The 14,913-nt window shown below is 35.3% G+C and overlaps 1 protein-coding gene across 7 annotated transcripts in view; it reads right to left on the bottom strand.

The window, feature by feature from the left end:
- The window catches only part of AGO3 (argonaute RISC catalytic component 3), a 127,999-nt gene that overhangs the window by 54,850 nt on the left and 58,236 nt on the right, over positions 1-14,913 (bottom strand). Inside the window, exon 2 of one of the 7 annotated variants that reach the window (XM_044390541.3) lies at positions 11,967-12,077. The exons of the other annotated variants lie outside the window; for them this stretch is intronic. Coding sequence (XP_044246476.1) covers positions 11,967-11,997 — 31 coding nt within the window. The 5' untranslated portion in view covers positions 11,998-12,077. The remainder of the gene's footprint in view (positions 1-11,966; positions 12,078-14,913) is intronic. 7 annotated transcript variants of the gene reach the window in all.

Below are 14,913 nucleotides of genomic sequence, written 5' to 3'. Positions count from 1 at the left end.
ACGTACAAAGATAAGAATGTACGTGGAACTTTTTTTTTTAAATCAAGTAAGCTCTCCACCAACGTGAGGCCTGAACTCGTGACTTGGAGATCAAGAGTTGCACGCTCTGTGACTGAGCCAGCCAGGCGCCCCCATGCAACTTTCTTTTTACATGATATCAGACAATAAATGTTCCATGACTTGTTTTATTATTTTTTAAATTAACAGTATATCTTAAAGATCATGCCATGTCAGTACATTCTTTTTAATGGCCTCATATTATTCCACAGTATCGGTCCATGATAATTAAGTGAATATATACTCCCTTTCCATCTCAATAAAAAAGAACACAAATGGTAAAACATTAGAAACACTATTCTGGGCTTTGATCTTTTTCTTTTTTTTTTTTTTTTAAAGATTTTATTTATTTATTTGACAGAGAGAGACAGCCAGTGAGAGAGGGAACACAAGCAGGGGGAATGGGAGAGGAAGAAGCAGGCTCCCAGCAGAGGAGCCTGCTGTGGGTCTCGATTCCAGAACGCCAGGATCATGCCCTGAACCAAAGGCAGACGCCCAATGACTGCACCACCCAGGTGCCCTGATCTTTTTTCTCATTATAGATCTTACAGATAAATCTCTCTCTCTCTCTTTCTCTCTCTCTCTATGGAACTATATCATTTTTTTCACACTTACAGGATATCTCATTACATGGATGTACTTCATATCCCTAATGATGGATCATTAAGTTGGTTTTTAATATTACAAAAAATTTTCCAATGGATGTTCTTGTATATATTTTATTTGCCTGTGTGTGTGTCTGTACATGTGTATATCCATGAGTACTTCTGTAGGGAAGATTTAAGAGAAAACAGTACTCATTGCTAAACTTCCATCCGGATAAACTTTAAAATCACCTCCACAATTTCTAATTAATAAAAAAAAAAAAGAGACTGAAAAGATTATATTAGCATTCTATTTTTTTTAAAGTTTTATTTAAGTAATCTCTACACCCAAAGTGGGGCTCAAACTCAACACCCCGGGATCAAGAGTCACATGCTCTTCCAGGATCAAGAGTCACATGCTCTTCCAACTGACCCAAGGGTGCTGCAGATGGTTATTAGCATTCTAGATATCTTATTCAAATCCACAGTAGTTTCAAAAATGTATACATTAGGGGGACTGGGGTGCGCAGTCAGTTAAGCACCCAACTCTTAGTTTTGGCTCAGGTCATGATCTTGGGGTTGTGAGATCAAGCCTTGCATTGACTCCATGCTCAGCAGTGGAGTCTGCTTGAGCTTCTCTCTCCCTGTCCCCCCCCACCGCATGCTCACTCTCTCTCTCTTTCAAATAAATACATCTTTAAAAAATGTATAGATTATATTATTCTATTAAAAATGTGAGAATATTTTCGTGTATTAAAAAAACCTGACAGGATACATATCAAATAAACACATACCGCTTCTGGGTTAATTTTTTAAAAGTAAATAGGTAAAGGAAAAAAAAATATGGTAAGTAACATGCGTATTTGTCTTTCCTTTAATCCTTCAGGTAAATTTTCTTCACTAAATTGCTGTAATACTAGCGTTCACAACTAATGTGTCTTAATCACTGAATTGCAACTACTAAACAAACATTATTTATCCTTTTTAACAATCTTCAATTAGTTTTCCCTACTGTTTATACCACTGTGCTTCTAGTCATTTTACTGTTTATCATCTTCTCTACAGCAATGTGGGCATTTCAGATGAAAATTAAAGTTAGTTAAAAAAAAAGGTTGTAACAAAAGATGGGTTGAAATCAGTGAGTACAGCTGAATTAGGAGTGAATTTCAATGAGCAAAGATCTCCTCTCAGTTGAATCCTTAACATTTTATAAACCTACACACATACGCATTTTATTCCTTCTTGCCCTTTCAAAAATAAGCTAATTAATTGAAAAGAAATGTTTATGTTTAACATTTAAAATAATCTACTAACAAAACATACCTATTAACATATTAAAGGAAATAAGCATACAACCATTTCTACAAATGCTGGTCCAAAAAAAGCATTAAATAAAATTCAACACCATAGCTAATACTTACACTGTATCAGGACCAGAAAAGAATTTCCTTAATTTGATAAAAGTCATCTATCAAAAATCTATGGCAAATTCAACTTCACTTATTAGGAAGTTCTAGCTAGCATAGTAATTACAAGTTAGAGAAATAAAAGGTAAAAAGACTAGAAAGGGAAAATTATTCTTCACAGTATGACTATATACATAACAAACCCAATAAAATCTATAAACAAATTAGAGAATTAATGAGAGTTCAGCAAGGCTGCTAGACTTAAGATCAACATATGAAAATAAGTTACATTCTTGTATATACTGGTAGTCAACTTAAAATGTAATTCAAAAAAATACAAGTTAAAATTACAACAAAAAACAGTAGGACTTGGGATGAAATCCAAACAAAATATGTATAAGACCTAGAGAAGTAATAGGTATCTTTTTTTTGTGGGGGGAAGTAATAGGTATCTTTACTACTGGAAGATACTACAGAAGATTTTAAAAGTGGAGTAATATACCCTATTCATGTAAATTATTCCCACATTAATCTGCAAATTCAAGGCAATTTCAAACAAAATATTGACAGGATATAACCCCCTTGACCTCTGGAAATTAAGCAAATCCTAAAATTAACATGAAAAAGCAAAGAAACAAGAATAGCCAACACCATTTTTAAGACCAAGGTCTATCCTATCATTCATCAAGATTTGTTATAATCCTATTCAAGTCAAGAGACTGTGAGGATAGATACACAGACCAGCAGGACAGACTTGAAAGCCTACCTCAAACTATATACAAATTCCCATTCAGAGAACTAAATAAGAAAAGAAAAATAAACATTTAGAACAACATATAGAATATCTTTATGATCTTGGAGGTTAGGAAGAATTTCTTAAACAAGATATAAAAACTATAAACCACTGAAACTATAAGAATTTCTTAAAATACACAAACTATAAAAAACTCAAAGAAAAAAAACTATCAAACAAGACTGTAAGAAAGAAACCCACAAACAAAACAAAACAAAAACAAAAACAAAACAAAAAACAACCAAACCCCAGGCTATAGATTGGCAGAGGACATGTGTAATACCTGTAACAAATAATTAGTTTCAAGAATATGTAATGAGTTCCTACAATCAAGATAAAACATTAAAGTGGCAAATGACACCAGCTGGCATTTCATAAAAGAGGAATCTAAAAGTCAAAACCCATGAATTTTCATGAATTATCTTATGTGTAATTAAGAAAATACATATAACAATACTGACCTATCATTTTACACCATTCAAGATGGGCAAAGAATTTCAAGACCTAGAACACAAACTGACAACAAGCCAATGGAAGAATGAAAACTCTTGTACAAACTGTAGGTATATAAAGTGATACAATCAGGAGAGCAAACAGTAACATACAATAAATGTGAAGATATGCTTAATTTTTAATCCAGCAGTTCCACTATATTGAAATATACTCTAGAGAAATTCCCTATCTGCAAAAGGAGGCATGAGTAAGAATGCTTCTTGTAGCATTGTTTTTAATAGTAAAAAGAATGGAAATAACCAGAATATCCACTAGAATAGATAAATTTGGAGTTTATGCATATAATTAAAATTGATTAGGCAGGTGTTAGAATTCAGATAAATAAAACTGAGAAATAAAATACAGATACTATCGAAGGCCTTCGGTGGAAAAGAAGGTATTATCTACTACTTACATTGCCAGTATCTAAATATGCATAATCTACAACTAAGGAAAAAAAAATTATGAAAAGAGACTATGTCTAGAATACCAGTGGGACAGACTTTCAATTCATCAACATAGATCTCTGAATTTATTAAGGTCATTTAAATTTCATTAAGGTTTTATAATACACTCTATAAGTTTCATGTATCTTTTTTTTTTTTTAAAGATTTTTATTTATTTATTTATTTATGTGACAGAGATACAGCCAGCTAGAGAGGGAACACAGCAGGGGTATGGGAGAGGAAGAAGCAGGCTCATAGCGGAGGAGCCCGATGTGGGGATGTGGGACTCGATCCCGGGACGCCGGGATCACGCCCTGAGCCGAAGGCAGACGCTTAACGACTGCGCTACCCAGGCGCCCCAACTTTCATGTATCTTTTAATAGGTTTATTAATAAATGATAGAAATGTTTATTGTTGGAAATGCTTCCTTTAATTTCTCTTACTGTTCGTTGCATTTTCTTTTAAACTAAGTTCATTTTCTTCTTTTCGTGGGTAGCAATGTTTGAATAACAAAAAAAGGACAGGCTTTAAAATAAAATAGACATAGATTTTGATTCTAGGTCTAACACTTATTAATTATGATTTCTCTGAATTTCTATTTGTTCATCTGTAAAATCAGAAGAATACCTACTACTCATAGCATTAGGGTAGAGACTCAATGCAGAGTACCTAGCTGTACCCAGAACACGATAGGAGCTCAATGGAGCTTCTGTTCTCATTTCTAAGAACTGTCTACTCATGTCATTTGTTCACTGATTGACTGGTCTTAATTCTAGGCAAAATCATTTTGTTAATGTAAACTAACTCCTTGAAGAGGTTTTAGGGGAGAATGTTCCATGAAGAAGGGATTAGAATTCCTAAATTTCTGTTTTACTATTTCAAAAGACATGGCAGAAAATAACAGATATGAAAAATAAAGTAATAAATATTTGCCATATTTAAAATAACTAGGACTACCGAATGAGATCAAAGACAAAGAACGGTATAAAGTACAGAAGTAAATAACACTGGAGCTGGTAAAAACATAATCACAATTATTTTTTAATGTACACCTACTACCTCCTGAGAGGTTACATGGTATGGATGTTGTCTGCTTCAATTTTACAGGCTTACTCCCATGGCTCTGAAAGTATGAGAAAAGAATTTAAGGCTATGCATTGCACAATACCTTGTTATGGTTTTAATTAGTGAGCACTTAAGATGCCATGTTAAACATCCCTGTATTTCCTATTATCACCCAGCAAAATATTACTAACATAGTACTCAGGAGATATTAATAAAGAATTGTTTTTTCTATTTTTAATGTAAAATATCACATATTTCGTAAAGTATATAAAACATAAATGTGTCACTTAAATTATTATACAGTAAATATCTACAAAACCAACACTGGATCAACAACTAAATACTGCCCCTATCTTAGAAACCTCTTCCCCAGCCCCTTCCCAATCCTAACTTCCCCTCTCCTTCAAAGGTAACCAAAGTCCTGGCTTACATGGTAATCACTTCCTTTTCTTTAAATTTACAACTTAAGTACAGATCCCTAAATAGTTTAGTTTTCCTAGTTCTTGAACTTTATGTAACTAGAAATACAAAGGATGTAATCTTTTTGAGACTGTTACTAAGGATTGTCTCTAGCTCATCTATACTAAATGTAAACAGTTTCTTCATTTTCACTTCTGTAACGCTCTGGTAAAGAAATAAAGTTTATTGGGTGACTGGGTGGCTCAGTCGGCTGAGCGTCCAACTCTGGATTTCGGCTCAGGTCATGATCTCAGGATTGTGAGACCGAGCCCCAGGCTCAGGCTCTGTGCTGCGCATGGAGCCTGCTTAAGATTCTCTCCCTCTCCCACCCAAAAATATATATAGTAGTAAACTATGGTGTAAAGTATACTCTAATGTATGGACATTTGTTTGGTACTTTCCTCTGGTTACTAGAATGTTATGAACATTCCTATAGTTGGTCTTCTTTGATGTACATACACATATAAATTTCTCTAGTAGAAAAGGTTTCATCTAAAATTAAAATTGCTGAGTCGTGAAGGATATGTACCTCTAATTTTTCTAGATAATGCCAAATTGTTCCAAAGTGGTTTTAACAACTGACCCTCTCATAAGCAGTGTATGTCATTTTTGTGCTAAATTCTAACCGTTGGTACTGACAGATGTGAATTTTAGCCTTTCTAGTAGGTTACATAGGGATACCTTACTTTTAAAAAAGGATTTTCAGCCTTACGTACAATAAAATGCCCTTTAAGTTTAAAGTTCAATGATTGTGACCAATGTATAGCTCTATGCTATTACTGCTCCCATCAAGAACGAACCTTTCCATCACCCTGGAAAGTACTTTCCTGCCTATATGTAATCCGTTTCTTCCACATCTGCCCTAGGCAAACACACATCAGATTCCTTTTATAATAGATTAACTGGATCCAAAATTTTACATAAATGGAATTTTACTGTATATAACATTCTGAGTTTGGCTTCTTTTGCCATTTTAATTAGTTAAGATTAGTTGATTAGTTGAGATTCATACTGTTGTATAAAAATTAGTAGTTCTTTCTTTTTAAAAAAGTAGGCTTCATGCCCAGGGTGGAGCCCAATGCAGGGTTTGAACTCACAGCCCTGAGATCAAGACCTGAGCTGAAATCAAGAGTCAGATGCTTAACTGACTGAGCCGTCCAGGTGCCCCAGTAGTTAGTTCTAATGGCTGGGTAGTAGTATTTCATTGTATGAACAGATCACAATTGGTTTCTCCATTCTCCCGTTTTTAGATATTTGGGTTGTTTCCAGTTTCTAGTTATTATGAACAAGCAAACATACACACAACAAACCTTTGTGTGACTTTTTTCATTTGTCTTGGGGAAAGGCCTAGGAATAAACTGGTGGGTCATAAGGCAAGAGCATATTTAACTTTAAAAGACTGTGCTGAAATATTTTCCCACGTGGTTGTACAATTTACACTCCTACCATTTCCAGTTGCTCCACATCTCTGCCAACATTGGTATGGCCAGTCTTTTTAATTGAGCCCACGTAGTGGGTGTGAAGTGGTATCTTACTGTGGTTATCTGCATTTCTCAGAGGAGCAACGATGTTTAGCGTCTTCTCAAGTGCTTATTTGCCATTCGCATAATCTTTTGTGAAGTGCCTGCCTTTGACCACTTTTTAAAATTGTCTGGTATGAGTTTTTCATATATTCTGGACACAAATCTTTTGTTTAGATATATGCTTTGCTAATGTTTTCTCCCAGTAGTTGCTTAAGTGTTCTGAAGAGGGGGTTTTCATTCAGGTTTCCGGTATAACAAGAAATCTTTCACTCCAAGGACATGAATATTTTTCCTGTTTTCTTAGAAATTACCCAGTTTTAGCTTTAGGTTTTGGCCTGTGATATACCTAGAATTAATTCTTTTTTCTAAACAATTTTTTAAAGGATTTTATTTATTTAAGACAGAGGTACAGAGACAGAGGGAAAGGGAGAAGAAGACTCCCCGCTGAGGCAGGAGCCCAATGTGGGGCTCGATCCCAGGACACTGGGATCATGAGCTGAGCCGAGGGCAGACCCCTAACCATTTGAGCCACCCAGGTGCCTGTAGAATTAATTCTTGAATATGGTGTGAAGTAGGGGTTATGTTTATTTTTTATACACAAATCCAGTTGCTCTTGCATCATTTATTAAGACTATCCTTTCCTCACTGAATTATATTGTCCCCTCTGCCAAGTATCAACCACATGAGTGGGCCTACTTCTGAATCTATTCTAATTGCTTCTCTGCCTGTGATGGTCTAAGATCAAGTATCTCAGGAAAAAAAAGATCAAGTATCTGTAGTTATTCTATAACTCAATTTACATGTCTACCTTCACCCCAACATCACAGTTTTGATTATTATAGCTTTATAGCATATCTTTAAAAACAGGTAGCATAAATCTTCCCACTTTGTGCTTTTTCAAAATGTTTCTGGCTATTCTAGGTTCTTTGTATTTTCACATAAATCTTATGAAGACTCCGACTGTCAACTCGTATTTTAAAAAATCTGATGAAATTTCCACTGGGACTGTGTTGAGTCTACAGATCAATTTGGGGAGAATGGACATCTTTTTAAAAAAAAATATTTATTCATCTATTCTAAGGAGACAGAGAGAGGGAGAACTCGTGTGTGAGCAGGGGAGGGAAAGGGAGAGGGAGAGGAATCCTCAAGCAGACTCCCTGAGGAGTGCAAAGTCCGAGATGGGGCTTGATCCCAGGACCCAGAGATCATGACCCCAGTGGAAACCAAGAGTTGGACGCTCAACTGACTGACCCACCCAGAAGCCCCATGGGAAGAATGGGCATCTTAACAATTTGAGTGTTCTGGTCCAAGAACATGGCTATCTTTCTCTATTTGTATCTTCCTTGTCTTTCTCAGGAATGCTTTGTAGTTTTCAGTATAGAAGGCTTGCACATCTTTCTTTTTTTTTTTTAATGATTTTTTATTATATTATGTTAGTCACCATACAGTACATCCCCGGTTTCCGATGTAAGGCTCGATGATTGATTAGTTGTGTATAACACCCAGTGCACCATGCAATACGTGCCCTCCTTACTACCCATCTCCGGTCTATCCCATTCCCCCACCCCCCTCCCCTCTGAAGTCCTCAGTTTGTTTCTCATAGTCCATAGTCTCTCATGTTTCATTCCCCCTTCTGATTACCGCCCCCTGCACATCTTTCTTTAGATCTATTCCTAAATATTACATTTTTTGGTATTATTATAAATGGTATTTTTATTTTTCTAATTGTTGAATGGCTGGTATTATTTCTTGTTATACTGCTTGTATTAATTTTTGTACATGCTATTAACATCCTGTCTCCTTGCTAAATTCATCTATTAATTCTAGTAGAGTTTTTTTGGGGGTAGATTCTTTAGGATTTTTTAAGTAGAGAAGTATGTCTCCTGCAAATAGGGATAGTTTTATTTCTTCCTTTACAACACTATGTCTTTATTTTTCTTGCCTCACTGCATTAGTTTGGACCTCTAGCACAATGTTGAATCAAGTAGTGAACAGCAAGTATCCTTGCCTTGTTCTTCATCTTAAGAGCGAAAGCATTCAATCTTTTTACCTTTTATGACAATGCACTACATTTTTCTAGATGCTTTTATTAAGTTGAAGAAGTTTCCTTTTATTGCTAGTTTACTGTAATTTTTTATCATGAGAATGTTAAAATGTGTCAAATGATTTTTCTGCCTATTGAGAGGATTATATTGTTTTTGTCGTGTCAGTATCACAGGTATACTACTAGCCTCATAAAATGAGGCAGAAAGTCTTTCTTCCTCTGTTTTCTGAATTTGTGAAAGATTGGTGCTATTTTTCCTTAAATGTTAGATAAAATTCACTAGTTAAATCACTGGAGTTTTCAAAGGATTATGAACTTAATAGGTACAGAGCTATTCCAATTACTCTTCTAAATCAATATCTGTAAAATTCTGTTTAAGTTATCAAATTAATTGGTATAAAGTTCATAACATTTCCCTATTAATCTTTCAATTCTGAAGGATCTTTAGTGATACCCTCTCTTTCATTCCTCATACTAGTAATCTGTTTTTTCTATTTTTCTTGATTAGTCTTGCTAAGATTTTATTAATTTTATCAAAAGAACCAATTTCAGGCTTCATGCATTTTCTGCACTGTTTCTATTTAATTAATTTTTGCTTTGATCTTTATTATTTCTTACCTTATACTTAATTTGAATATATATATATTTAAAGATTTTATTTATTTGACAGAAAGAGAAAGTGCATGAGTACAAGCAGGGGGAGCAGGAGAGGGAGAGAGAGAAGCAGGCTCTCTGCTGAGCAGGGAGCGCAATGCCAGGCTCGATCTCAGGACCCCAGGATCATGACCTGAGCTGAAGGCAGCCGCTTAACCAACTGAGCCACCCAGGTGCCCCTGATTTGTTCTTTAGCTTAAGATAGAAACTTTGTGTGATACCCAGCCTCCAAGATGTCCCTAGTAAGTCTTGCCTTGTAGGATTCACACCTTTGTGTAAGTTTTTCCTACACTGAATATAACTATCTGTGTAACTAACAGGATATTATGAAAATGGCAGAATGTAACTTTCAATGCTAGGCCTTAAAGTCATTATAGATTCTACCTTGCTGTATCATAGATTACTTGCTCCAGAGAAAGACACCCACAATATTGTGAGAACACTTAACCAAACCTATAGAGAGGTCCATATGGCAAGAAACTAGGCTTCATCACAAACTTGTTATCAACTGAGTTTTATAGATGTTAAACGAGACAATCACCCATGCGAACATTTTTTAAGTACCTACTGTATCGTGGATGTCCTTATGGGTTGAAATTTAGAGATGACCCGGACAAAGCCTCTGCCCTTTAAGAACAGATTCTGGGTTAAGATAGCAGATTAACAACAAGCAGCTCATTTAATTCCTTGCCCAATCCCCAAACTCTACTATAACTATGGTGAGGAATTTTAAAATAAAGATAATCTTAGAAGGAGTGGAGAAGAGAAAACAGTAAACCCGCCAACGTTTTAGAAGATGAAAAGCCAGTGGATGGGCTGTAACTGACGTGGTAGATCCAAGAAAATGAAATCCCAAGACAGCTATGTTGGGAAAGGTAAGAACCAACTCTACTTACACTATAAATCTTTAGAGGACATGAGAAGTGGCAGCACTAAGTACCTCTGAACTGGTGACAGAATGTGGGAGGTGCAGACAAATAAAGGAAAGCTGTCTGAGAAGCAGGTAGAGTCCTAGATCCCTTGTCTAGCTCCACATTGCTGAACAACTGCCCCTTTGTCATCCCTGCATAAATCTGGAGGTTTATTCTCTAAGAAAAAAAAAAAGAAAGGCTCTTTGGAAGGAGCATGTCAGGAATAGTTGCGGGAACCAAAAACAAGGGATTAAATGACTATAAACATTAAATGCTGAATGCAGACATTCTACCAACCAGAATGTCCAACTTGGCTTCCAGAATGTAGACAATGAGACTGTTACCCATGAGGCAGAAGCTCAGAAGACTCATCTTTGAGTAACTTCATCAGCCAAGCAAAGAGACTTGAGGATACAAATGGAGGTCCCCTAACAGCCCAGTGAAACCATCCTATGATGAAGCTCGTCAATAGGCCCCACTGATGCATCCAGAGCACCTAGTCAGTGTCCTAGACTCCCAATGAATCATGACTAGATAATCAAGGATCGTGTATATCTGAGGAAAAGCCTCCAACATGGAAGATAGAGATCAAAACAAAAGGAGTCTGGGTGAAGCATAAACATGTGCAGAAAAAAAGAAACCTCCAAAATAAATTATTCTCAGTGAGCTAAGCGGGGATACCGCAATTGTGAAACAAGGAGAGTACAGTACAACATTGGGGAAATAAAAAAGAACTACTAGAAAAGAAGAACAACACCAGAAATGAAAAAGTGAATAAAGGGTTAAAAGATGAAGTTGAGGAAATTTTCCAGAAGGTAAAGCAAAATAAATGAAACAAAAAGACAATGGATACACACCTAAAATGGGTAAATTTTATGGTATGTACAAAAAAAAATCTCACCAGAGCAATTTTAAAAATGGAGCACTGCTTTCAAATTTTTGAAGAAAAGACATAGAAACCCAGCTAAACTATCATTTATGTTTGTTTTCCAGTGTGTAAGGTGTCACAATATTTGCCTCTTGTGTACCCTTTCCTCACGAAACTTCTGAATAAAAAAAGGAAGGAGGGTGGAGAAGAAAAAGGATATAGGAAACGGAAGATCAATAAAGGAAAAAGACAAAATTCTCCAGAGGGATAGTGATGTGAGATTGTAAGAGAACAGCTGTGTACCGAATATGAAGGGCATACTCAATGAGCTGAAACGGTGTGAATCAAGAAACAGACTGGATGAAGACTGTCCCTGAGATTTCTGCTGCCATTATTCTGCTTTTGTAATATGAGGATAGTCTGGGTAAGCCTGACACAGATATATTTACTTTCCCTGGCTAGACCATATGTTGATAAAGTTCTGTACTGCTGCCTGAAATCAGACTCTCATTACACCCTCAAGAAATGTTCTGCTTTGATCTACTGCTAAGAGGACTAATTTGAGTATTATAAATTATTTCTTAGTCTTAGAGATCTTAAACCCAAACTCAAGACAAATATATGAAGCAAGCAACACTAATACTGTGATTAATAAATTACTTACTAGAAATCTGTTTTCCTTGCAAAGGAAGCATATTCAGGGTGAACTTTTGACTCTTAGCAGAATAAATTATAATTACTGAATTCCACAACAATTTATATATTCCATTTTCTTCTAGGAGCAAAATAGACAGTGAATGTTTTACAGAAGACTACTCTTACTAAAAAGCACAGTAAGTAAATAAAAATAACATAACATTTCTCAATTCAGATGTCCTGGGTTTGAGATCTGTCTGCTAGGAAACTTCTTAAGGGATACAGTATAGAGCTGTGAATATTAAAGACGTAACTTTGGAGTCAGAAGTTGACCTCTACCATTTAAAAGTAAACTATGTGACCTTGAGCCTTAAATATAAGCAATGGTTTTATTCAAATACAGGTTTAATAGGTTATACTACATTGTTAAAATCAAAAGCAAATGGACACCAGCCTTGAAAATTCCCTGAGCTGACAAAACCAGTTTAGTCAGACAAACAAAGCTTAATATAGCATTATCTTGCAAGACTAACTTGACCTGGGTCATTTCTTGCTCATGCCTCTGAAAATCATAAGCAAAACTTAAATTGTAAACAAACAAACAAACAATAAAACACAAAAAACTTAAATTGTTTCCTAAGGTTGATATGAGATAACCACTGATCGACGCCCTATCATTTAAGAAAATTCTAATTTTATAACCAATCACTGAAGAATAAACAATTACTGCTTTCTCTCTATATAAACTGCTTTATAACAATATGTTCCTGAGTCTCACTCCATGTTTTGGCTTGAATGCTTCCAGTTTGCAAACTGTTTTTGATGTGTGTACAATAAACTTTTATTAATCATTACTTTGGTAATTCATTGCTTTTACTTCTGTTATTTCTGAACTTTTCACAAACATACAGATTATTTAACATAAATATTAAATAACAACTATGTGACCTTTAGAAAGAGAAAGTCGATTTAGAGAAAGTTTATGGAGATTTTTTTCTCTCTAAACTTAACTCATACAACTGTGGCAGAGTTTATATGAGATAATTAATATAAAATGCTTAGCATTCTATCTGGTATATAATGAGTGGTAAATAAAAGTATCTTAAGGGAAATACAATTAATAAATACACATTCACTGTGATGGTTTTAAAAATGTAGGAATTACAATAATAAAATGCAAGCTGCAAATGGGTTTGGCTTAAATGCAGGCTAAATTAAAAATATATTCCACATATCACTGAATCTAAGACAGCAGTGATGGTAAGGTAGATCAATATTTTATGTATCCTAAAAAAGAAACTTGCCAATTAAACTGACAAACCATCAACTGTAAGACATCTCCCAATTTCAGAGATGATGAAATGTGAAGACATTTTTGAGTCTTAGATTGGTAAAATTATAGTAAGTCTAATTACATAGTTGAGAGAATATTAAATACCACAAAAACAATCATTTTGAAGACAAGATTAAGTCACATAATCAGAATTAAATTGCTCTCTCTTAGAGTACTCTTCACTCTTCCATTCTTATTTCTACTACCAATTTCACGTAGAAGGAATCTGTCACTTCCTCAGAGAAATGTTCCTCAAACCCTGAGACTAGAATGGATCCCTGTTACACGCTCCCATTGTACTCAGCACTTCTCCCTCATAATACTTATATTGCTCAATACTAGTCTTTTCCAGTAGATTTCAAATTCAACAAGGGCTGTTTTGTTCAGTGCAAAATACCAAGCACAAGGGATGCAAAATCAAATCACACAGAAACAAAAAGAGGAAACATAAGCAAGTTAGATGGTCAGTGCAATTATTTTCAGTCATCTTTCACAGCAGCACTACATTCTACTGGCAATTAAAAAAGTAAACGTGGGATGCTTGGGTGGCTCAGTCGGTTAAGTGTCTGCCTTCTCTGACTCAGGTCATAATCCCAGGGTGCTGGGATTGAGCCCCACGTCGGGGTCCCTGCTGGGTTGGGAGTCTGCTCCTCCTCCCTACCCCCTGCTTGTGCTCTCTCTCTTGATCTGCTCTAATATATAACAAAATCTTAAAAAAAAAAAAAAAAAAAAAGCAAACCCATTTAAACTTTGAGGCTGTATTTTCATCTCATTAACATACCATAGATGTTTTTTTGAAAATGCTGTCCATCTTACGACTTCTTTGCTTCACAATGGCACCATAAGTTATCTACATATTTTGTTCACAAAAAATAAACATACTCTCACATTTTTCTTGAAACATACAGCCCTTTAGGTCTATCTATTCTATGTCAACCAAGCTATTCCATTCCTCTTCTTTCTTCCTAAAGGGAACCAATATCCTGAAATTGGTGTGCATTTGTCCCATCCATGTTTTGATTTTACTGCATTTGCATGCACTCAGTGTAAATTTTTGTTTTAAATTTACATAATTACCTACCCTTTTAATATCTGCTATCCCCTCAACATTATTTTTGATGATAATCTATGTTGATACATGTAGATCTGGTTCACTCATTTAATTGTCATAATATTATGAACAATTTATGTACTCATTCAGAATGCTTCCCAAGGAAACACTGATAAAGAATTACGCTGCTTCAATTTTCCGCTATTAACAAATAATGTTCAAGCACATATGCAAGATTATCTCCGTGGTATATTATTATGGGTTTTAAGATATGTGCAATTTCATCTTTACTTCATCTTTTCTAGATATTGAAAACTGCTCTCCAAAGGAGCTGTACCAAATGATACTCCTACCAACAGTGTGTGAGTCCCTTTAACTTTGTATCCTCAGCAACATTTGATATAAGACTTTAATTTGGGCCACCTGGGTGGTTCAGTCGGTTAAGCATTGGCCTTTGGCTCAGATAATGATCCCAAGGTCCTAGGATCGAGCCCTCCATTGGGCTCCCTGCTCAGTGGGGAGTCTTGTTTCTCCCCCTCCTTCCTACTCGTGCTCTTTCTCAAATTAATAAATATTAAAAAAAAAAAAGAC

The sequence above is a fragment of the Ursus arctos genome, unplaced genomic scaffold (genome assembly GCF_023065955.2).
Source record: "Ursus arctos isolate Adak ecotype North America unplaced genomic scaffold, UrsArc2.0 scaffold_32, whole genome shotgun sequence".
Lineage (NCBI taxonomy): Eukaryota > Metazoa > Chordata > Mammalia > Carnivora > Ursidae > Ursus > Ursus arctos.
Note: the sequence above shows the minus strand (reverse complement) of the source record. Positions and strands in the feature narration are given on the sequence as shown.